This window comes from Colletotrichum karsti, assembly GCF_011947395.1.
Source record: "Colletotrichum karsti strain CkLH20 chromosome Unknown Scaffold1, whole genome shotgun sequence".
Classification (NCBI taxonomy): domain Eukaryota; kingdom Fungi; phylum Ascomycota; class Sordariomycetes; order Glomerellales; family Glomerellaceae; genus Colletotrichum; species Colletotrichum karsti.
In genome coordinates, this window is record NW_024065901.1 from 1665347 (window position 1) to 1682141 (window position 16795).

Sequence of the window (16795 nt, forward strand, 5' to 3'; positions counted from 1 at the left end):
CAAGATCCATCATCACTTTTATCAACTTTGCCTCCCCAGAATGCCAGACGCAAGTCTCGCCGGAGGCCCGGCGCCAGCCAACCGGCGTGGTCGCGGGTGTTTCGGAGGCTGCGATGGCAAGATCCTACTCCTCCTAGGCCTCGCTGCTTACTTCTGCCTTGGAGCTTCGCTCGTAGAAAAGTCCATCCGGAATATGACGCATCAAGCCATCTGTATAGAGCTCAACGAACTCCCAATCGAAGTTAAGAGAAATGGAACCCTGTCCGTCCAGGACCCGATATGCCAGACCGACGAGGTGAGCCTAGCAGTCTCACAAGCGCACATGATCAGGCAGCTCGCCGAAGCAGGCGGTGGTAAGTAGCGACGTTGTTTTTTCTTCTTGAATATCTTCTTGGCCAAGCTTGTCCGTGGGATGCTAACAAGAAGCGGCCCAGGTTTGCTCTTTTCTTACTACACCATCAAACAAGCCGACAGGCTGGGGCGCTTCTACACCATGTTCATGGGCTCCATGCTTTGGGTGCTATCCATGCTATTTGTTTTCGCCGGCTTGGGCTCCTGGAGCCCGGGAGCGGTCTGGTTCTTCGCAACCACTGGCAGCCTTGCGAGGGCGATCGTTGAGGGATCCATCTTGTCGATGGCGACTGATTTTTCTGATGACAAAAATCGGTAAGTTCAGCATCATCCTCGCGATCAACTCAAGTCCATTGTCTTGATCAGGATGAGCAGTTTGCTAATTTGGCATTTCCTTTCAGATCCATGAACTTCACAGGCGTTCTCTTCGCCGCCGCACTAACACAGCGCATCGTATTCCTCCTCGCAGCGCACTATCATGGCGAAGACAACGATAGCAGATCTTTCATCATGGGTCTCACTATCGTTTTCGTCGGTTCGGCGGTATGTTTTGGTAAAATGTGCCTCGAGCGAGACCCGAGGCACCAACAGCGGGAGAACTGGCGAGAGCAGAATCCCCCTGCAGGAGGGGCCCCCGTTAACGAGGTCATCAAGGCCCTCAAAGGCTCTGGATTATCTCTCGTCTTTGTAGCCGCCGCCGCGGTCCCACTGGCAACGGCCTCTATGACCTCCTTCGAGGTCTACATAACCGATGCGTACAACTACCAATCCGAACCCCTGGGACAGCAGACGGTCTACTGGATCATTGTCTCCGCGTTGTTTGCGACAGTATTACACACCGTCACGATCAACTTTTACCTCCCGCAAAGCCCGAAGTGGTCTCAGTGGCGCCGCGACTTCTGCATCTTAGGCTTCGGGCTCGTCGTCCTCGCCGTGGGATGCTTCCTCATCATGATGCCCAGAACGGCGAGCGCCATGGTGGGCATAGGCTTTCTGACGGCCGGCTTCGCGGCCATCTTCCCGTTCAGCGCCGCGCTGCTTCTGGCCTTCGTGGGTCCCCGTGTCCGGAGCAAGTTCGCCGCTAGAATCTGGGGTTTCGTGTACTTGTGGCGGAGCGCCTTGACGTTGGTGATCCTGCCTCCGATGAGCATTTACAGCCGTACCGAGCCCGAATCGACGAAGCAGTTTATCTTCATCGTTGTTGTCGGCGCTTTCATCTTTTTCGCTGCTGGACGGGCTAGACTGATTTGGCCAAAAAGCCAGCGGCCTGCTGAGGGCGCCCAGACGGAGGAGATTGAGCTTGGGGTGATGAATGGCGATTTACCCCATGCGCCACCTCCTGCGTATCATGTGGGTAGCCTTGACTAGAATGCTGTGGAGCAATCTGATATGATTTTGGGTAAATATCTGATGGGTTTCTTGCTTATTGTCGAGAGCTGCTCGTTTTCAACGTATCTTGGATTTCACAACAGAACCAGGGATGGGTGGGTTATGGAAGGCGTCAACATTACGGCGTTGGATTGATTTCGGCATGAATTGGGAAACGGGTACCAGTCATCCATATTAAAGCAAGGTTAATCACTGGGTTTGAGTCTCGAATTGCAAGATGGTATCAGTCCGTTGCTTACACTTTATCACTTGGCCGTGAAACAGTCCGCCCGACGTTCGGCGAGCCAATACACCGGCTTCGACACTCGTTGGATGCTGCCCACTCAATAAGCCAGCAGGACGTCATCGGCGTGTGCGTGTGCGTGCGTGTGTGTGTGTGTGTGTGTGTACTTGGTGTTTGTATTCATTATCTATTCATTCAATCGTCGTCTATTCCGTTTAGAATCTGGGAATGATCGCATCGGGCTTGTTGTCAAGCGCCTCGTCGATCTCCGTCATGATTTCTGGCGTAAGCTTGTCCTGGGCGCCAATGGCACGGATGTTCTCGAAGACCTGCTCGGGACTGCTGGCGCCGATGATTGCGGAGCTGACATTCTTGTTCTTGAGGACCCAGGCAAGGGCGAGCGTGCTCATCTTGATGCCAAGCTTCTCGGCGATGGGCTCGATCTTGTTGGCCTTGTCGACGAGGTCCTGGAACTGCTTCTTGGCGTTCTCGCGCTTCCAGTACTCCTTGATGAAGCCGATGTTCTCGGAACCGAAACGCGAGTTCTCAGGGATGCCGTTCTTGTACTTGCCAGACAGAATGCCCTGGCGCAGGGGAGAGAAGACGGTCAGACCGGTGCCGACCTCGCGGTACAGGTGGGCGAACTCGTGCTCGACCTTCTTGCGGTCCAGCATGCTGTACGAGGGCTGCTCCATAACGGGGCCGATGAGGTTGAGCTTGTCGGCGTAGCGCCAGGCCTGGGCGATCTCATCGGCGCTCCACTCAGAGGTTCCCCAGTACAGGGCCTTGCCTGTGTTGATCAGGTGGTTGAAAGCGCGAACAGTCTCCTCCATGGGAGTCTGACGGTCGGGTCTATAACAGATTAGGAATATTCTAAGCGACGTAGGCTGGGAAGACTTACCGGTGAGCGTAGACGAGGTCGACGTACTTGAGATCGAGACGCTCAAGGCAGGCGTCCATGGCCTCAACAACGTGCTTGCGGGACAGACCCTTGTTGTTGACGACGTTGTCGCCAAAAGCTCCACCCCAGTAGATCTACATCTCCTGTCAGCTATGCATGGTACATCTGACACCTGGGGGTGCTCACCTTGGTGGAAATGACGAGGTCGTTGCGCTTCCAGCCGTACTTCTTGATGGCCTGGCCCATGACTGCGAAAGCAAAGTCAGTCTTTCTACTCACGATCCGTGTGAAGGCGGAATTTCCGTACCGACTTCGCTCTCGCCGTTAGCGTATCCCTCTGCGGAGTCGAAGAAGTTGACGCCGGAGTCGTAGGCAGCCTTCATGCAAGCGAAAGTGCCCTCTGAATATCGTGTCAGCTCTAGAACGTAGATAAGGCGATGTAGACTGTTATCGTACCAGAGTCGACATGACCGCCATAGGTCAACCCTATTAAGAAGTCAGCTCACGAAGCATTGACTCCGGCGCAAGATACTCACAGCCTCCCAAGCTGATAGCGCTAACTTGGAGACCAGAACGGCCAAGGAAGCGGTATTCCATAGGGGGGAGATCTTCGGGCTTGGACATTTTGGCGTTTTCTTGAAATCGGGAGGTAGTGCGAGGTCGGAAGGAAGATGTGGTGGGGTGGAACAGAATGGCAAGTCAGGCAAAGGTGGCAGAGACCTTACTTATTTATAGTCTCCCCCAGACTCAAAGAGACCACACTCAGCTCCCGTTCAAAGAGGAAGCAGCTCCATAGGAGCTCCATCCCATGTCACCTTCATACGAGTCCCGAACCTCTCCCGGGCGAAGCATGAGCCGTACAGCAGTCAATTGGAAGCTTAGCAATAAGGATGCGGGGCTACCGGTATCAACCCCGCTGTTGTTGAGCAGCACTTTTGTCACTGATTTGTCCAGGTTCGTGGTGGGCGGTTGGCGGGGTACCAGAACAGTACAGCAATTACGCAGTTTCATGCTGCCTTAACTTACTCGCCCCCAGGGAGCTTTGACCGGCGGGAAGCTTAATTCCGAGTTCTGGAATTCAGTCCTCGGATATCTCTCCAAGCGCCAGGAACTCTGTTAGAGCCTCCTGCCACGAGGGAATTCAATTTCAACCTCCTAAGCTTCTGGCAGGATTCGCATCCATCGAGAGTTGAGCTCCTGAGTTCTCCAAGTTCATTGGGAAAAATGTGTTGATGTCACCATCTTCAAGGGACTCTGGCGAGCATACGGAAACGCCACGCTAACTTACCCCTCCATTTGCCCCTCCAAGAAGCTGTTTTTCGAATTCAGACCCGTAGCACTCACACCATAACCCCTGTTCTCATGCGGGCCTCCCAGGGGTGTGCAACCGTCTCGCTGCTCCGATTGCCCCGAGTTGGCTACTCGTGGTGGCTGACTAATTATTCAACGACATATGTTCCATCAAGGTGACGAGATGGCTTCCAATGTTCAGCTCATGGATAACCACGTGTAGCATCTATCTCGAACGTGAAGATATGGAGCTATGACCGCGGCGTAGCAGATGGTACGAACCAGAACGCGGATGCAGATTTCCGTGGACTACCTAACCGCCGTTGGCGATCATGCATGTTTATCCGCACCTTACGAGGGAAACCGGCAGGGAGTCATACAGGGTGCGGTACTAAACGATATCATCGTTATCCCCGATGGTGTCCCTGCCAACTTCAGAGAGCGGGTGACATGTTTCCATGCCGGAGTTTCTCGTGATACCCTACGGCCTTCTACATCACGAGACCTTGATCATGTTGATAGCAGTTCCCAGTCGAAGAGACAAGTCGATCGTGGAAGGCGAAGATAACAACCAAGAGGATCAAAGCTACAACATTGATCATGTAGGAACATCGAGAGCGCTCATCGAAAACCGATTCAGGCACTGGAGGGGGAGACTGACGTCCCCTGTGGCTGTCAATCTTCAGACGATGCTGTACAAATTGCTCGACAGAGAGATGCCTGCCATCCCGCTTGAACGCTGTCTTTATCTAGTGTCCAGATCCTGGAAGTTGACCCGGCTACTTACCTGAAGATTTCCGTTCGTAATGTATGTTCCCGATCTCAATTTGAACTTGAGCGTTGACGGGGCCATCTCCGCCTTCGATCGGCCATATCTTGACGTACATGTACGGATGCCTAGGCTATCACTACCTAAGTATTCAATCACTTGGAAACACTTAGCCCAAAACTCGACTTGCTATAGATTTACCTCAACATCATGGAAGAAGTCGAACAGATTATTCAAATGCTCTTTTTGAATCCTGGCTTTCAAGGTTGACCACCAGATCCAACTGGAGCTTGAGGGTGGCCAGGTGAAGTTTTGGGTGACTGCATTCAAGACATGCAGCTCCAGCATCACAACAAAGCAAACATCTCAGATTTACCACAAAAGGTGCAGAAAAATAATGAAAGAAAGCCGGATGTGTGAAGTTCTCTATCTCTTGTTTGCAACTGTTTGCACATGGCGAATCGCTCTGCAAAGAGGTTTTGGCTTGGTCCTCCAGTCAGTGTCGTGCCCCGCATGAGTACTAAATGACCTCGTCCTGATACTACGGGTCTCCAGGTATCGACAGCTTCATATAAGACTGACGACGAGGCCACCAGGCCAATATCTCTGACGACTAATCAGGGCTTAGGTCTTCTTCTCTTAAGATAAATGTCTGGCCTTCTCAAAATTGAAATCTCTTCTTCTTCTTTTCTCCTCCACCACAACACCATCGCAGATCTACTTTACCAAAACACGATCAACGACGCTACATTTGGGGAATCGTGAGATACCCATACGAATCAGGACAATTCACTGAGATCAGCAATAAATATCAAAACAGTAAGTACTTTTTTTCCCGATTTCATTCTGTCCCACATCATTCCCGCAAATTCCACCGCCCGACTGGCTTTTCTGCTTCATCTTGAAACATCACCACCAAACGCGATCGCAATCCTCAATCTCGGCTTTTTTCTGCCCTCTCCCACGCTTGGACTCGAGATACCTGCTACATTCATCTTTTTGCGAATTCTGGAAGAAAATGGCAGCTTTCGCGCTGTTCACGGCTGCGGCGACTGCCGCCTGTGCTTCAGACGACGAGGCGTCGTCCGAACCCACGTTCTTGGGTTCGGATTGTGACGATTCTGAGCTTCTTGAGGCTTACGACGATCTTTGCCAGTCTTTCCCCTTTTCCCTGGCAATTGGAGATCGCAGATTCTCTGATTCAATCTCAGAAAGCTGGGATATCGGTACTCACGATCTCAATTTTGCGCTCCTTCCTTTCGTTCGCTACCAGATAACCTACGCAACCGCACCTTCCTTCGTTTGCTCACCTGCCCTCCCTTCTGACTGTTACCTTCCCCTTCCTATTTCCTTCCATCCCCTCTCGAGAAAACTCTTCACTCGCACACAAATCCGAGTCAGCTTTTCGTCTTTACTTCCTTCCACTTCTTCTTCTACGTTCGTCTCTTCATTCAAAAGTCAGCATCACTGACTTGTTTTACTACCTAGTCTCGACTCCTGAAGTCAACTCACTGGGATCCAACTTCTCCGATCAATCATCTCCGACTCCTACATCTACCACCAACAAGATGTCTGGCTGGGGTGCTACTGGCGACGACGCCTGGGGTACCAACGATGCTTCTGGCAACACTGGTGCTGGAGACGATCCCTGGAACAACCCCCAGGGCGGCGATGGCGGCGAGGGTGGTGGTGAGCGCGGCGCTTGCTTCAACTGCGGCCAGGATGGGTGAGCTCCTTCCTTTCTTGTATTTCAATTGTTTACTAACATCGCGATCAGTCACAGCAAGGCCGAGTGCCCTGAGCCCCCCAAGCCTTTCGAGGGCACCTGCAACGCCTGCGGACAGGAGGGTCACAGGCGCCGCGACTGCCCCGATGCTCCCGCCATGACTTGCAGAGTCTGTGGTCAGGAGGGTCACATGCGCAAGGATTGCCCCGACAAGCCTCCTGAGGTTTGCCGCAACTGCCACGAGGAGGGTAAGTCTTCGTTGCTCATTATTTCATCTCACAATGATCTCTATGCTGATCCTTGAATAGGCCACGCTGTTGTCGAGTGCAAGAACCCTCGCAAGATCGACCTCAGCATGGTTGAGGATGTTGAGGCTGACCAGGCTTGGAACGAGATCATCGAGGCTGCCTCGGAGCGTGACGGTGTCGAGGCCAAGGAAGCCGTCCTGAAGTACATCAAGCACTTCCCTGAGATGACTTACACCGACCTCGAGGAGGCTTTCCGTGGTCAGGAGATGGGCGTCTACCTCATCGCCACTGAGCGTGCCCTCGCTCCTACTCACACCAACATGGATCTTCAGGGTAACTTGGAGAAGAAGTACACCATCCAGTACCGCTTCAATCCCAACCCTGAGCGCGCTCGTGAGAAGGAGTCCTGGCCTCCCTCTCCCCAGGAGAACATGGCTCGTCTCAAGGACGCTGGTGAGCCGGTCTCTCGTCTTATGCAGAAGTGCAACAACTGCGACGAGCTTGGTCACACCTCCAAGGCCTGCCCCCAGGAGGCCAACGAGAAGGTTCGCGTCACCATCACTTGCTACAACTGTGGCGAGGAGGGTCACCGCGTTCGTGACTGTACGTTCACTCGGCGCCATTTACAATCTCTCATTGCTGACCATTCCAGGCCCCACCCCTCGTGTCGACAAGTTCGCTTGCAAGAACTGTGGCCAATCTGGCCACAAGGTCTCTGACTGCACCGAGCCTCGCAGCGCTGAGGGCGTCGAGTGCAACAAGTGCCACGAGAGTATGTTCTCCTCTTTGACTCCTCCCTTCCGTCTGCTAACTCTTTCTCAGCTGGCCACTTCTCCCGTGACTGCCCTACCGGCGGCGGCGGCGGTCGTTCGTGCCACAACTGCGGCCAGGAGGGTCACATCTCCAAGGAGTGCACTGAGCCTCGCAAGATCAAGTGCCGCAACTGCGACGAGGAGGGCCACACTTCTCGCGACTGCGACAAGCCTGTCGATGGTACGTCAAGCCCTACACTCTCTTTTTCATTGTCTGTACTGACTTTCTTGAACAGTCACTCGCATCAAGTGCATGAACTGCGGCGAGATGGGTCACAAGAAGTACCAGTGCCCCAACCCTCCCACCGAGGATGTTGACAACTTCGGTCCTTCCAACGGCGGCGGCGGCGGCGGTGACTCTGGCGACGCCTGGGGCTCTGGTGGTGGTGGTGGTGGTGGTGACGCCGCCCAGGACACCGGTGGCTGGTAGATGTCTCTTCTTACATCACATACCCATTGATATGGAACGTTTGGTGGCTCTCTATTTGGCTTTGAGGTCATGGTTTTGGTCGCTGCTACGGCAGACGACAAGGTCTTCGAGGAACCGCGTGGTAATTCTTCTGGATCATGACACATGGCTGGTGTTGTCTGCTATAGATAGACAAACATAGAAAACAAGCAATGTGCATGACCAAACGTTTATGCTCCCATCATCGTGATTGTGATTCCAAGTTGGTTTGTTTCCACGTATGAATTCCACCCAAGAACCTCGCCAGTCAGGTGAGCCGAACATTTCAGATCCAGCTCGTTGACTTAGGTAAACCAAACTTGACCACCGCGTTGCTCTTGGGTTACCAAACTTATTGGCCTGACTTGGGTCTGGCTGAACAAGCTGGCTTATCCGAGAGCCTGTCTGTTAGTTAAGCCGTTTCCCCCATCAGCCACCAGCAGCGAAATCTGGCCATCAACACCTACGACGATCACCTGTCTCCAACGCAAACCACGACTCGAAGAGGGAAGACGAACAGCACGACGGTCAGATTGCGCGAGAAGCCTCTCACAACTGGCCCTCAGAACACACCACAGAGGGATATAAAAATGCAGCAAGATCTATCTTCTACGCTTCTGGACCCAGCAGAGTTTCATTACCTTGTCCTTGATGTGATACGTAAGGGCCGTAAATGCAAATTGCGAAGTGGGCAATATCGCGTAGAGTCGGCGGAAATCTTGACACAATCGCTTGGCCATCCAATACGCAGCAGACGAAGCGAAGAGACGATGACGCGAAGGAGTCGATGCGTGGGAGAAGTCACTCGTTCCAGGCCGCTCACCCACCCTCTGACACTGAAGGCCTCGAAGGGAAACGTTCATCTCGAGCGAACTGGGTCCAGGACCTCGGACACTGTCTTCGGAAATCTAAGCCTAGGTATCGCTCTCCCATCAAAAGCCTAAAAGAACTGTGTGAGGATGTCACATGGCACGAATCATCATGACGAAGAGCATCAAAATTCATTATCGGGGGGGCATGTGACGGATCTCGCCCTGTGGCAGATGAGCTGCTGCGTAGCAATGCATATAAGAAGTATTGCCCTTACTTGTCAAGTACGAACTCTCAGCAGGGCCGAATAGGAGTAGATGATCCCTCCGGGGGCCACTTCTGATCTTTGATTCGAGGCCACAATGGCTTGCCGAGACGACTGTCACTCTGCCGAGTTTGCAACGCCGACGAATGCTTCCACAATGCAGGTATTCCCCAGGAATACGCCGGGAGAATGGACGACGAAGGCTGGAATCTATGTCTGATGAAAAGCGATTTGCCTATTGCACCATACAATGTCCTGGTCGAAGGCAGTTGCTCTGCGGTCCTGTGGTTGTGGCATCGACCAGAGACGTATACTCACCATGGTAGCCTACGTGGTTGAAAACCAAAAGGATGTAGTTCTCTCATTGGACGTCTTTATGTACCTTGATACAACCCGCCGGGAGAATCTTCATCGTAGTCGCTCGTCCCAAGGCCTAAGCAACGAAACCAAAGCTCTGGAGCCTGTCCCTGTTCGAGAGTATGAGAACATCTGGCTACGACTTCGTATAAAATTTCCCAGATGGAGGACAAGGTGTCGGTTGAACAGTCATACGCCGAGGATTGTTCGTTCTTGTTGATTTAATGGATGTGTTTCCGCGAAATTTCGTGGCCGCAACTTATTTTCGCCTAGCCAGCGTGTTCAACATCCAAGCAAACAACGACCAATACTCAGAGAACGAAAGTGAAGCAGGACGGAGGTAATGCACGATGCGAATCCCGTGATGAGATATGCGGACGCACGAAGTACACCGGTTTCGCTCGTTCCTCGCCAGGTCAGGCAGAAGTCTTTACAACGATCGGTACAGAGGAATCGTTTCTGAATTCATGTGCGTGTTAGCTATTCAAGACGAACGCAGTCAGACTCCGTCATGATACCGCCGCACCGAGTGGAGGAGAACCCACGACATCCAGCTCCCGCCCAGCCCAGAGAAAGTAGGTCTAGATGCAGACGAGGATACTCCCGAGTCACTAACCACGAAACGTCAGTCGAAGCCGAGTACCGCCATGGGATCGGGGTCTTAATATCGTGGTTCTCGGTATATAAGACGTGGATCTCAGAGATGCGAATGTGGTCGCATTGCTTGCCGGGTAGTATCCTCTTTCTATTCATGCTCCTACAAGACTCCCAGAATTTACAAGCTCAACAGAGCCATCGGCAGGTAGTAGGAACAAGATAATACGCCAGGCGTCGGTGGCGTGTTGGCAATGAATAATCAACAGCTATACAAGACGAACGACGAGGGAGAGAAGATGTAGGCGGCATATCATCTCAGCTCTTGACGCCGGGGGTGAGATCCAGGCACATATACGCGGTCGCCGTCGGGATGCAAACGTTATCCTGCCGAATGCTATTGCAACAGCCAACCTTATCATGACTTGGGCTTCATTCGGCTTGCTTTCCTGTCTAGTACTGTCGCCCTTACCTCCAATTTATAGACTCCGTTATCTGCGCAGAGAAAGGGGGGGGACATTCTTTCTCTCTTGACGATCTTCGTTTCGTTTCCAACTTTTGAAATCAGGAGATGTCCTTCGTCACGAACCGCCAACTTCCTACATGTCACCATACTCAGTGTGGATGTTACCAGGCTCACTGCCGTCGACACTGGATAGACATAGCCAGTCCCGACGAAATTACGAAACGAACCTCGTCTGAGAACAGGAAATGCCGACAAATCTGGTATAAAGAAGCATCGCGCAGAGCTCTTGTAGTTGTCGTTATCGCCAGCATTAAGAAAACTGGACTGACGCTCGCGCTGGCACCACCATCTCTTTCGATGTGCTCGGGAAAATAGCGAAACAAGACAGCACGTCCGCGGCGTACATGAACGCTAGACGTAAAAATGCAACATCAAACCTCGCTGCGACTTTTAGTCACCGTCGACATCCTTCCGCGTCGATCCCCGAGTATGAGGCCCCGCCCATCGCCATTTCGAAGTCCTGACGCAGCCATCACGCAGCCATCACGCAGATTCCTTCACTTTACAGCCAAACGGGCTCAAGGCGTGCCATTATTGAAAAAATTTCCGACTTTGCTCCAACACAGTTGTGGGCTTCAAAAGAAGAAGAGAGCGAATCAAGATCATCATCATTTATATAAACATCATACACTCCGCCGTTCTTTGTGTTGTGAAGTCTCAATTCCGCGAATAGCTTCAAACCCCCACAAGACACGATGAAGCAGGTGGTAATGGCATTAATAGTGTTGCCTGCCTGCCACTGTGAAAAGAGCTTAAAAATGATAGGACCATTTTTCTTGTTGGCATTAAGCCGACGCGGCTCCTCATCATCAGCGAATGCCGTGCGTCGACATCGCCTTCATTACGATGCTACCGCCCAACTTTCTCGGAAGGGAGGCTCTAATGCATACTAGCTCAAGAGACCGTCCAGCCGAGATCAGAAATACGCGGAGCCGAAAAGCCCAGCCCTTCAACGGCCGAGAAACATCTCAACAGAAATTGAACTGCAAAGGCCGCAAGCGTCGTGTAAGACAACGATCGCGCTACAACATCGACTAAACCGCCTGCTGAAACCACACTGGTGACGCTGTGATATGTTTTAACTATCCGAAGGGGTTTTAGATCTTCTGCATCGTATCTGGCATATCACTCTCAAGATGCGCGCAAGCAGGAAGCAGTAGTGGTCAAGAAAGTGATTGGGATGGATTTTATTCATATCGACCGCCGTCGTGACGGGTCTAAGTATGCTTTTGATGGAGGCTAATCCTCTCTGATCAAATCTCAGCATGTGTAAAAGCAAGTCCATCCTTGATGCCATTATCCAAAAAATCCCGGTACCTATAGCCATCTGCAGGTCCTCTTCAAACCGCGAAAAAGAAGTGAACATGATTCTTCCCGTCTGTTCGGGAGATGTGGTATCAAAGCATTGATGCAAAATCAGACATACAACGCAAGAAAGTAGACACTGAGCTGTACAGTAAGGGCTTTCGCCGACTGATTCAGGCTCAATCAGACATGATTGGAGTAACGACAAATGTTTTCTCAAATGACAGTGTGACAGGAAGGGTACATGAGTTGTTCATAGACGAGGGTGAGATCATGACGTTCGTTCATGTCGTAGCTCAACGGAGGCGATGCTTGGGTATCTAAACCAAGCTCGACTTCTTGCGCCGGCCAAACATCTTGGAGAAACCGCTGCTGCTGCCACTCTGCTGCTGCTCGGGCGGAGGAGTGAAGCGGGCGGATGGCGCCTGCGGCGGCGGATCCGCATTGCGAAGGAATGATGCTAGGTCGCCGGTTCGGCTTGTAGATGAGACAGCCTCCCTAGGCTCGAACTTCTTCATCGGCACGCGCCCGGCTGAGGAATGCATAGCGGGTCGATTGGCAGTGGCGTCGACAGCCCCGTTCTTGTCTTGACCAGAAGACCCGCTGACTTGAATGGGAACGTGACCATGAGCAGCTCCGGCCCGGCTGTTCAATGAACGACTGTCGACCTTTGGCGGTTTCGCGCTGTTCAGTCCAGCGTTGCTGTCCTTTCGTGAGAAGCGGCCAATAAGGCTGGGCGCACTGGCCTTTCTCTTGATACTTTGGGGGACGACAGGTGCGGCAGGCTCGGGCGGCGGGGAATAGTTCTTGAGGAAGTCCGCCAAGCTCTCCTCCTTTTTCGGGGGAGGTCGAACGGCTTGTGCGTAGTCTTCCTCGTCTTCGTCGCTCAAGTCGATCGCGTACGGGTCGCGAACACGTCGTCTGGTACGCTTCGGCATCATGTCGTCGTCATCGAAGGCATTGCCGCTAGGGCGGTTGTTCTTAATCAGCGCGCTCTGGGAGTTGATCGATGACTGGACAGAAGGCATCGTGATGTCGGTCACAGCCGTCGATGCCTGGCTGTAGCGAATGTCGGGCAGGCTAGCGTCGACTGCTTTGCCGCCGACGGCGCCAGACATCTGGTCAGAGTCCATTGTAGTTCGGAATGGTGCAACAGTCCTGGGAATGCGAGGATTACTCGCACTGGGAGGTCCGCGGCGAATGAAGTCAATCAGGTCGGAGTTATCTTCCCGATTATCGACAGCAGCATCGCGTGCCTGAAGGCGGGGTCGATTGTTGGATGACGAGATGCGTCTCGAGTCGAGACTATGCTTCACAGGCACAGGCGGTGGTCCACTGATGTTGCGTAGCGGTGCAGGTCCGTTATCAGCAGTCGGGCCAGTAGAGCGGATAAAATCCGCGAAGTCGTTCATGGCGGTATCGCGAGGAACACGAGCGTCTCTAGCCATGGGTCCGTTTGTTCTCGATCTGGTCAGTGTCGTGCTGGGAGGTGCTCTAGGAACGAAGCCTTTGGGTTTTGTTTCAACAGGATGAGAGTTTAATCCTGTTGCGCGGCTGACAGACATAGTTCTTCTGATGTCAGCGCCGGAAACGGAACGGTTCCGTTCACCACTCATGGCCGTCCGAGCATCCTCGCTTCGTCTCGACTTGGAACCCACGACCGGGCTTGCGGTACGTGCCCGATTCCCCTGATTTGCTGTTAGCGACGCGAGCGAAGTATCAGTGAAAGTACAACTTACATCCATGTCACGCATGCTTTCCGGAGTAAGCGTGTACTGAATGGTTTGGTCGCTTTGGATGAGTTCCTCGAAGTTGCGAGCGAGATTGTCGGCGCGACCAGACGCCTTGCTGTCCTCGGATGTTCGAACCGCCCTGATCTTACCGGTACTAGAGGAACCAGAAGAACCAGATGCGCGAAGGTGGTTGGGGCGCTCGGGAGAATCGCGGTTAGCCGTCCGGTCAACTGAGACAACACCAATACTGGCTGCCGGTGAGTGAGTGCCTTGGGCCGTTCGGCCTCCGCTGCGGTCAGGCAGAGTCGGTGTGGCATGCGGTCGGCTGCGTGGAGAGGGTAGGCGCTCCTCGACAAACGGTCCAGAGGTGTTGGTGTTGCTCAAGATGGTGACCTTGGTCGCAGACTGACTGTGTTGGTGGCGAGGAGAAGGCTGTTGACGGGCAGGGTTGAAAATTGCTTGTGACGCCCTGATTTCCGGCGTACCAGCTTTGGGGGTGGGTGTTGAGGCAGGGGACTCCAACGAGGCTGTCGCAGCCGTCCTTGCTACATCTTGACGCGAGGAGCGATGTTGAACTTCTTCTTCCTCGGAGATGGACTCATTGGTATTCTGCCTGCGAGACAGTTTCTCAACTGGAGACCGGGTGCGCGGCGTCGCAGTGGATGAGCGGATGATGGTGTCGACCTCCACCGGCTTTGGCTTTGGCTTTTCTTCAACGATGGGCGGAGTCGACGCAGAACGAGAAACACTGCTTGCGCGAGACAAGTTGGGCGCCTGAGAGCGGTCTGAGGCTTCAACGGACGACGTTCTCGATCCTCCAATGGGGCTCTTGGGGCCACGCACGTCGACAACGCGAGCTGAAGGCGTTCTCTTGAGACCCATAGGTGCAACCACGACAGCTTTACCAGACTCGGAGACGCTTGGTGAGCTGCGACCAGCAACCGACACTCTACTAGAAGTGCAAATCTCTACCTCCTCATCCAGATCGTCAATATCGCCATTGTCCTCGTCCGCTGGCTCGGGTTTGGTTTGGGCCACCGCCACTGTGGTCGCTGTGGCGACTTCTGCCACAACAGTTGTTGGCGATGCTGCGACCGAGGCGACCTTTTGAGAGGTGCGGTTCGGGTTCCGGGGCTTGATCTCGGGAGCCTCGTCAGCCAATACCTCAGGCTTGGTCTCTTTCACAACCTCGATCGAAGGCTCCTCGGTTTCCTCGACTGTCTCAGGTTTGATTGCTTTTTGGTCGACGATCTTGGCCTCCGCAGGTAATTCTTCGGTGGATATCTCCTTGTCGGCGGAGCTCTTGGGGTCTCCCTCTTGGTCGGCCAGCTCTGTTGGGATCGGCTCAATTTTGGCGCGTTTGAGAACAGGCGAGGCGTACGGCGAAGGCGACGGAGTGGGCAAAGAATTTGAGCGCTTGCGACCGGAGGTAGCGGTTGGGGTATGCGGTTGAGACATTGTGGGGGTGGGCAGGTCATTGCTGGGCTGGGACGTGAAGATCATCAGGCTCTTCGGCCGTTGCGCCGCCGGCTCCTCCTCCTCATTTTCTGAAGCCTCGTCATCGCTGTATGAGGCGAGACCAGGCACTTCAATCTCGTCGATGTCGCGGTCGCCAATTGGTAAGGGAACGGCCGATGCCTTGACGTATTCCTCCACGCGATCGAGTTCGGGCTCCTCTTTTGTCGCTTCCTGGATCCCGAGACCATTGGCTGGAATGTTGTCGGCAGTGCTGTTCTGTCTGAAATGGCCAGAGGGTTTGCGTGAGAACGGGCGACCATCCAGGGCCGGAGATCGAATCCTCTTCTTCCAAGAGCGCCACAGCCTGCCCAAGGTCCTGTCGAGGGCAACTCGTTCCATGTCCAGCTCTTCGACCACAATCCTGTCGGCAACATCGGCAATGCTCTTTGCGCCTTGCTTGGGCTCCTTTTCGAACTTCGATCGGAGTCGGTGGTACGCCGCTTGGCCGGCAACTACAAGGGCCTGCTCGCCCATGTACTCGAGAATGGAGGTTAGGAAGATGGCGACGGCTGGCGAGATGATTTCAGGGCCGCGTTCGTCGACCCCTGGCTTGAGGTTCTCCTGCTCCATGTAATAATCTTCGTCCTCCTCTTCCATGTCGCCGAGCGAGGAGTAGACCATGCACCTCAGACGCGTTCGCTTCCAGACGAGTTCCAGATCCCAGTCCTTTGGCGAGGAACTCGCGCCAGATGGCTGGACGAAGTCGTCCTCATCCCCACCGCCCAGGTATTCCCGCAATTCTTCATCGGCTTGGTTGATGGCGTCTTTGGCGAGTTTCGGCTTCAGAACTTCGGATACCGCCGGTCTCAGGGCTGACAGGGTCGTTGCGCGCGACGCTGAGAGGAAGTTGAAAAGCAGCTGGTCGAGGAAACTGTTGACGAGTTGAAGCGCGGCTGTGGAGACCAGAGCAGTCTCTCCAGCGGGCTCGACTCCATGTTGATCGTACCACGTATCGGCGTGGCTGTCGTGGTCGTTGGTTACGATCTGAGAAGCGGCGGAGGCGGCAATGAAGGCGGGTTCGGGTGTGACTGAGAGGGGAGGAGACATCAGGCCGACGCTCATGATTGTGGAAGGGCGATCGCTCGAGACGCTTTGAGTGCGCGACCTCGTTTGGAACTGAGGAGATGGTATAACAGAGGGCGACCTCGACGCAATGGTCGAGTCAGCGCCGGTGTAGGCCATGTTTGCCGAAGGGTCGGATCTATAAGTTGAGAAGACCAGCACAGCAGGTCTCCCGGGGCCTCGTGAGACCACAGGAGATTAGATTGAGGCGACACAAATATTGGCGATGGGCGTTGTCTCGCAAGCGGACGGAGCTGGGCCTATCAGGGGTGTCGGCTGAGGCAGCTCTGGCGGAAGGTGTTTGCAAATATTACAGAATTGCTTATGTGGGAGGGACGGCTGGGAAGTATGACGGATGGCTGCGTGATGCTAGTTGTTAGCGGACCTTTTTCTTTTTTATTAATCGAACAAGCGGCAGCGACTGCAGAGCTGAAACACCTGGTCCAGGGCCGCATGGCAGTAAAGGAC

At 53.7% G+C, this 16795-nt stretch overlaps 4 protein-coding genes across 4 annotated transcripts; 2 read left to right on the top strand and 2 right to left on the bottom strand.

Annotated features, from left to right (window-relative positions):
• Positions 1-40: 40 nt before the first annotated feature.
• Positions 41-1719, top strand: CkaCkLH20_00375 (uncharacterized protein; the record flags this gene model as incomplete). The annotated part of the gene is made up of 4 exons (XM_038883095.1): positions 41-353; positions 435-666; positions 753-894; positions 943-1719. The coding sequence occupies 4 exons, from the start codon at positions 41-43 to the stop codon at positions 1717-1719; spliced, it is 1464 nt and encodes a 487-aa protein (XP_038751800.1).
• A 459-nt stretch (positions 1720-2178) lies between these two features.
• CkaCkLH20_00376 (voltage-dependent potassium channel beta subunit) lies at positions 2179-3488 on the bottom strand (the record flags this gene model as incomplete). The annotated part of the gene is made up of 6 exons (XM_038883096.1): positions 2179-2815; positions 2865-2998; positions 3051-3112; positions 3172-3264; positions 3321-3350; positions 3401-3488. The coding sequence occupies 6 exons, from the start codon at positions 3486-3488 to the stop codon at positions 2179-2181; spliced, it is 1044 nt and encodes a 347-aa protein (XP_038751801.1).
• A 2946-nt stretch (positions 3489-6434) lies between these two features.
• CkaCkLH20_00377 (zinc knuckle transcription factor) lies at positions 6435-8139 on the top strand (the record flags this gene model as incomplete). The annotated part of the gene is made up of 6 exons (XM_038883097.1): positions 6435-6649; positions 6701-6897; positions 6958-7500; positions 7550-7669; positions 7720-7890; positions 7946-8139. The coding sequence occupies 6 exons, from the start codon at positions 6435-6437 to the stop codon at positions 8137-8139; spliced, it is 1440 nt and encodes a 479-aa protein (XP_038751802.1).
• Positions 8140-12334: 4195 nt separating this feature from the next.
• CkaCkLH20_00378 (uncharacterized protein) lies at positions 12335-16447 on the bottom strand (the record flags this gene model as incomplete). The annotated part of the gene is made up of 2 exons (XM_038883098.1): positions 12335-13702; positions 13754-16447. The coding sequence occupies 2 exons, from the start codon at positions 16445-16447 to the stop codon at positions 12335-12337; spliced, it is 4062 nt and encodes a 1353-aa protein (XP_038751803.1).
• Between the last annotated feature and the right edge of the window lie 348 nt (positions 16448-16795).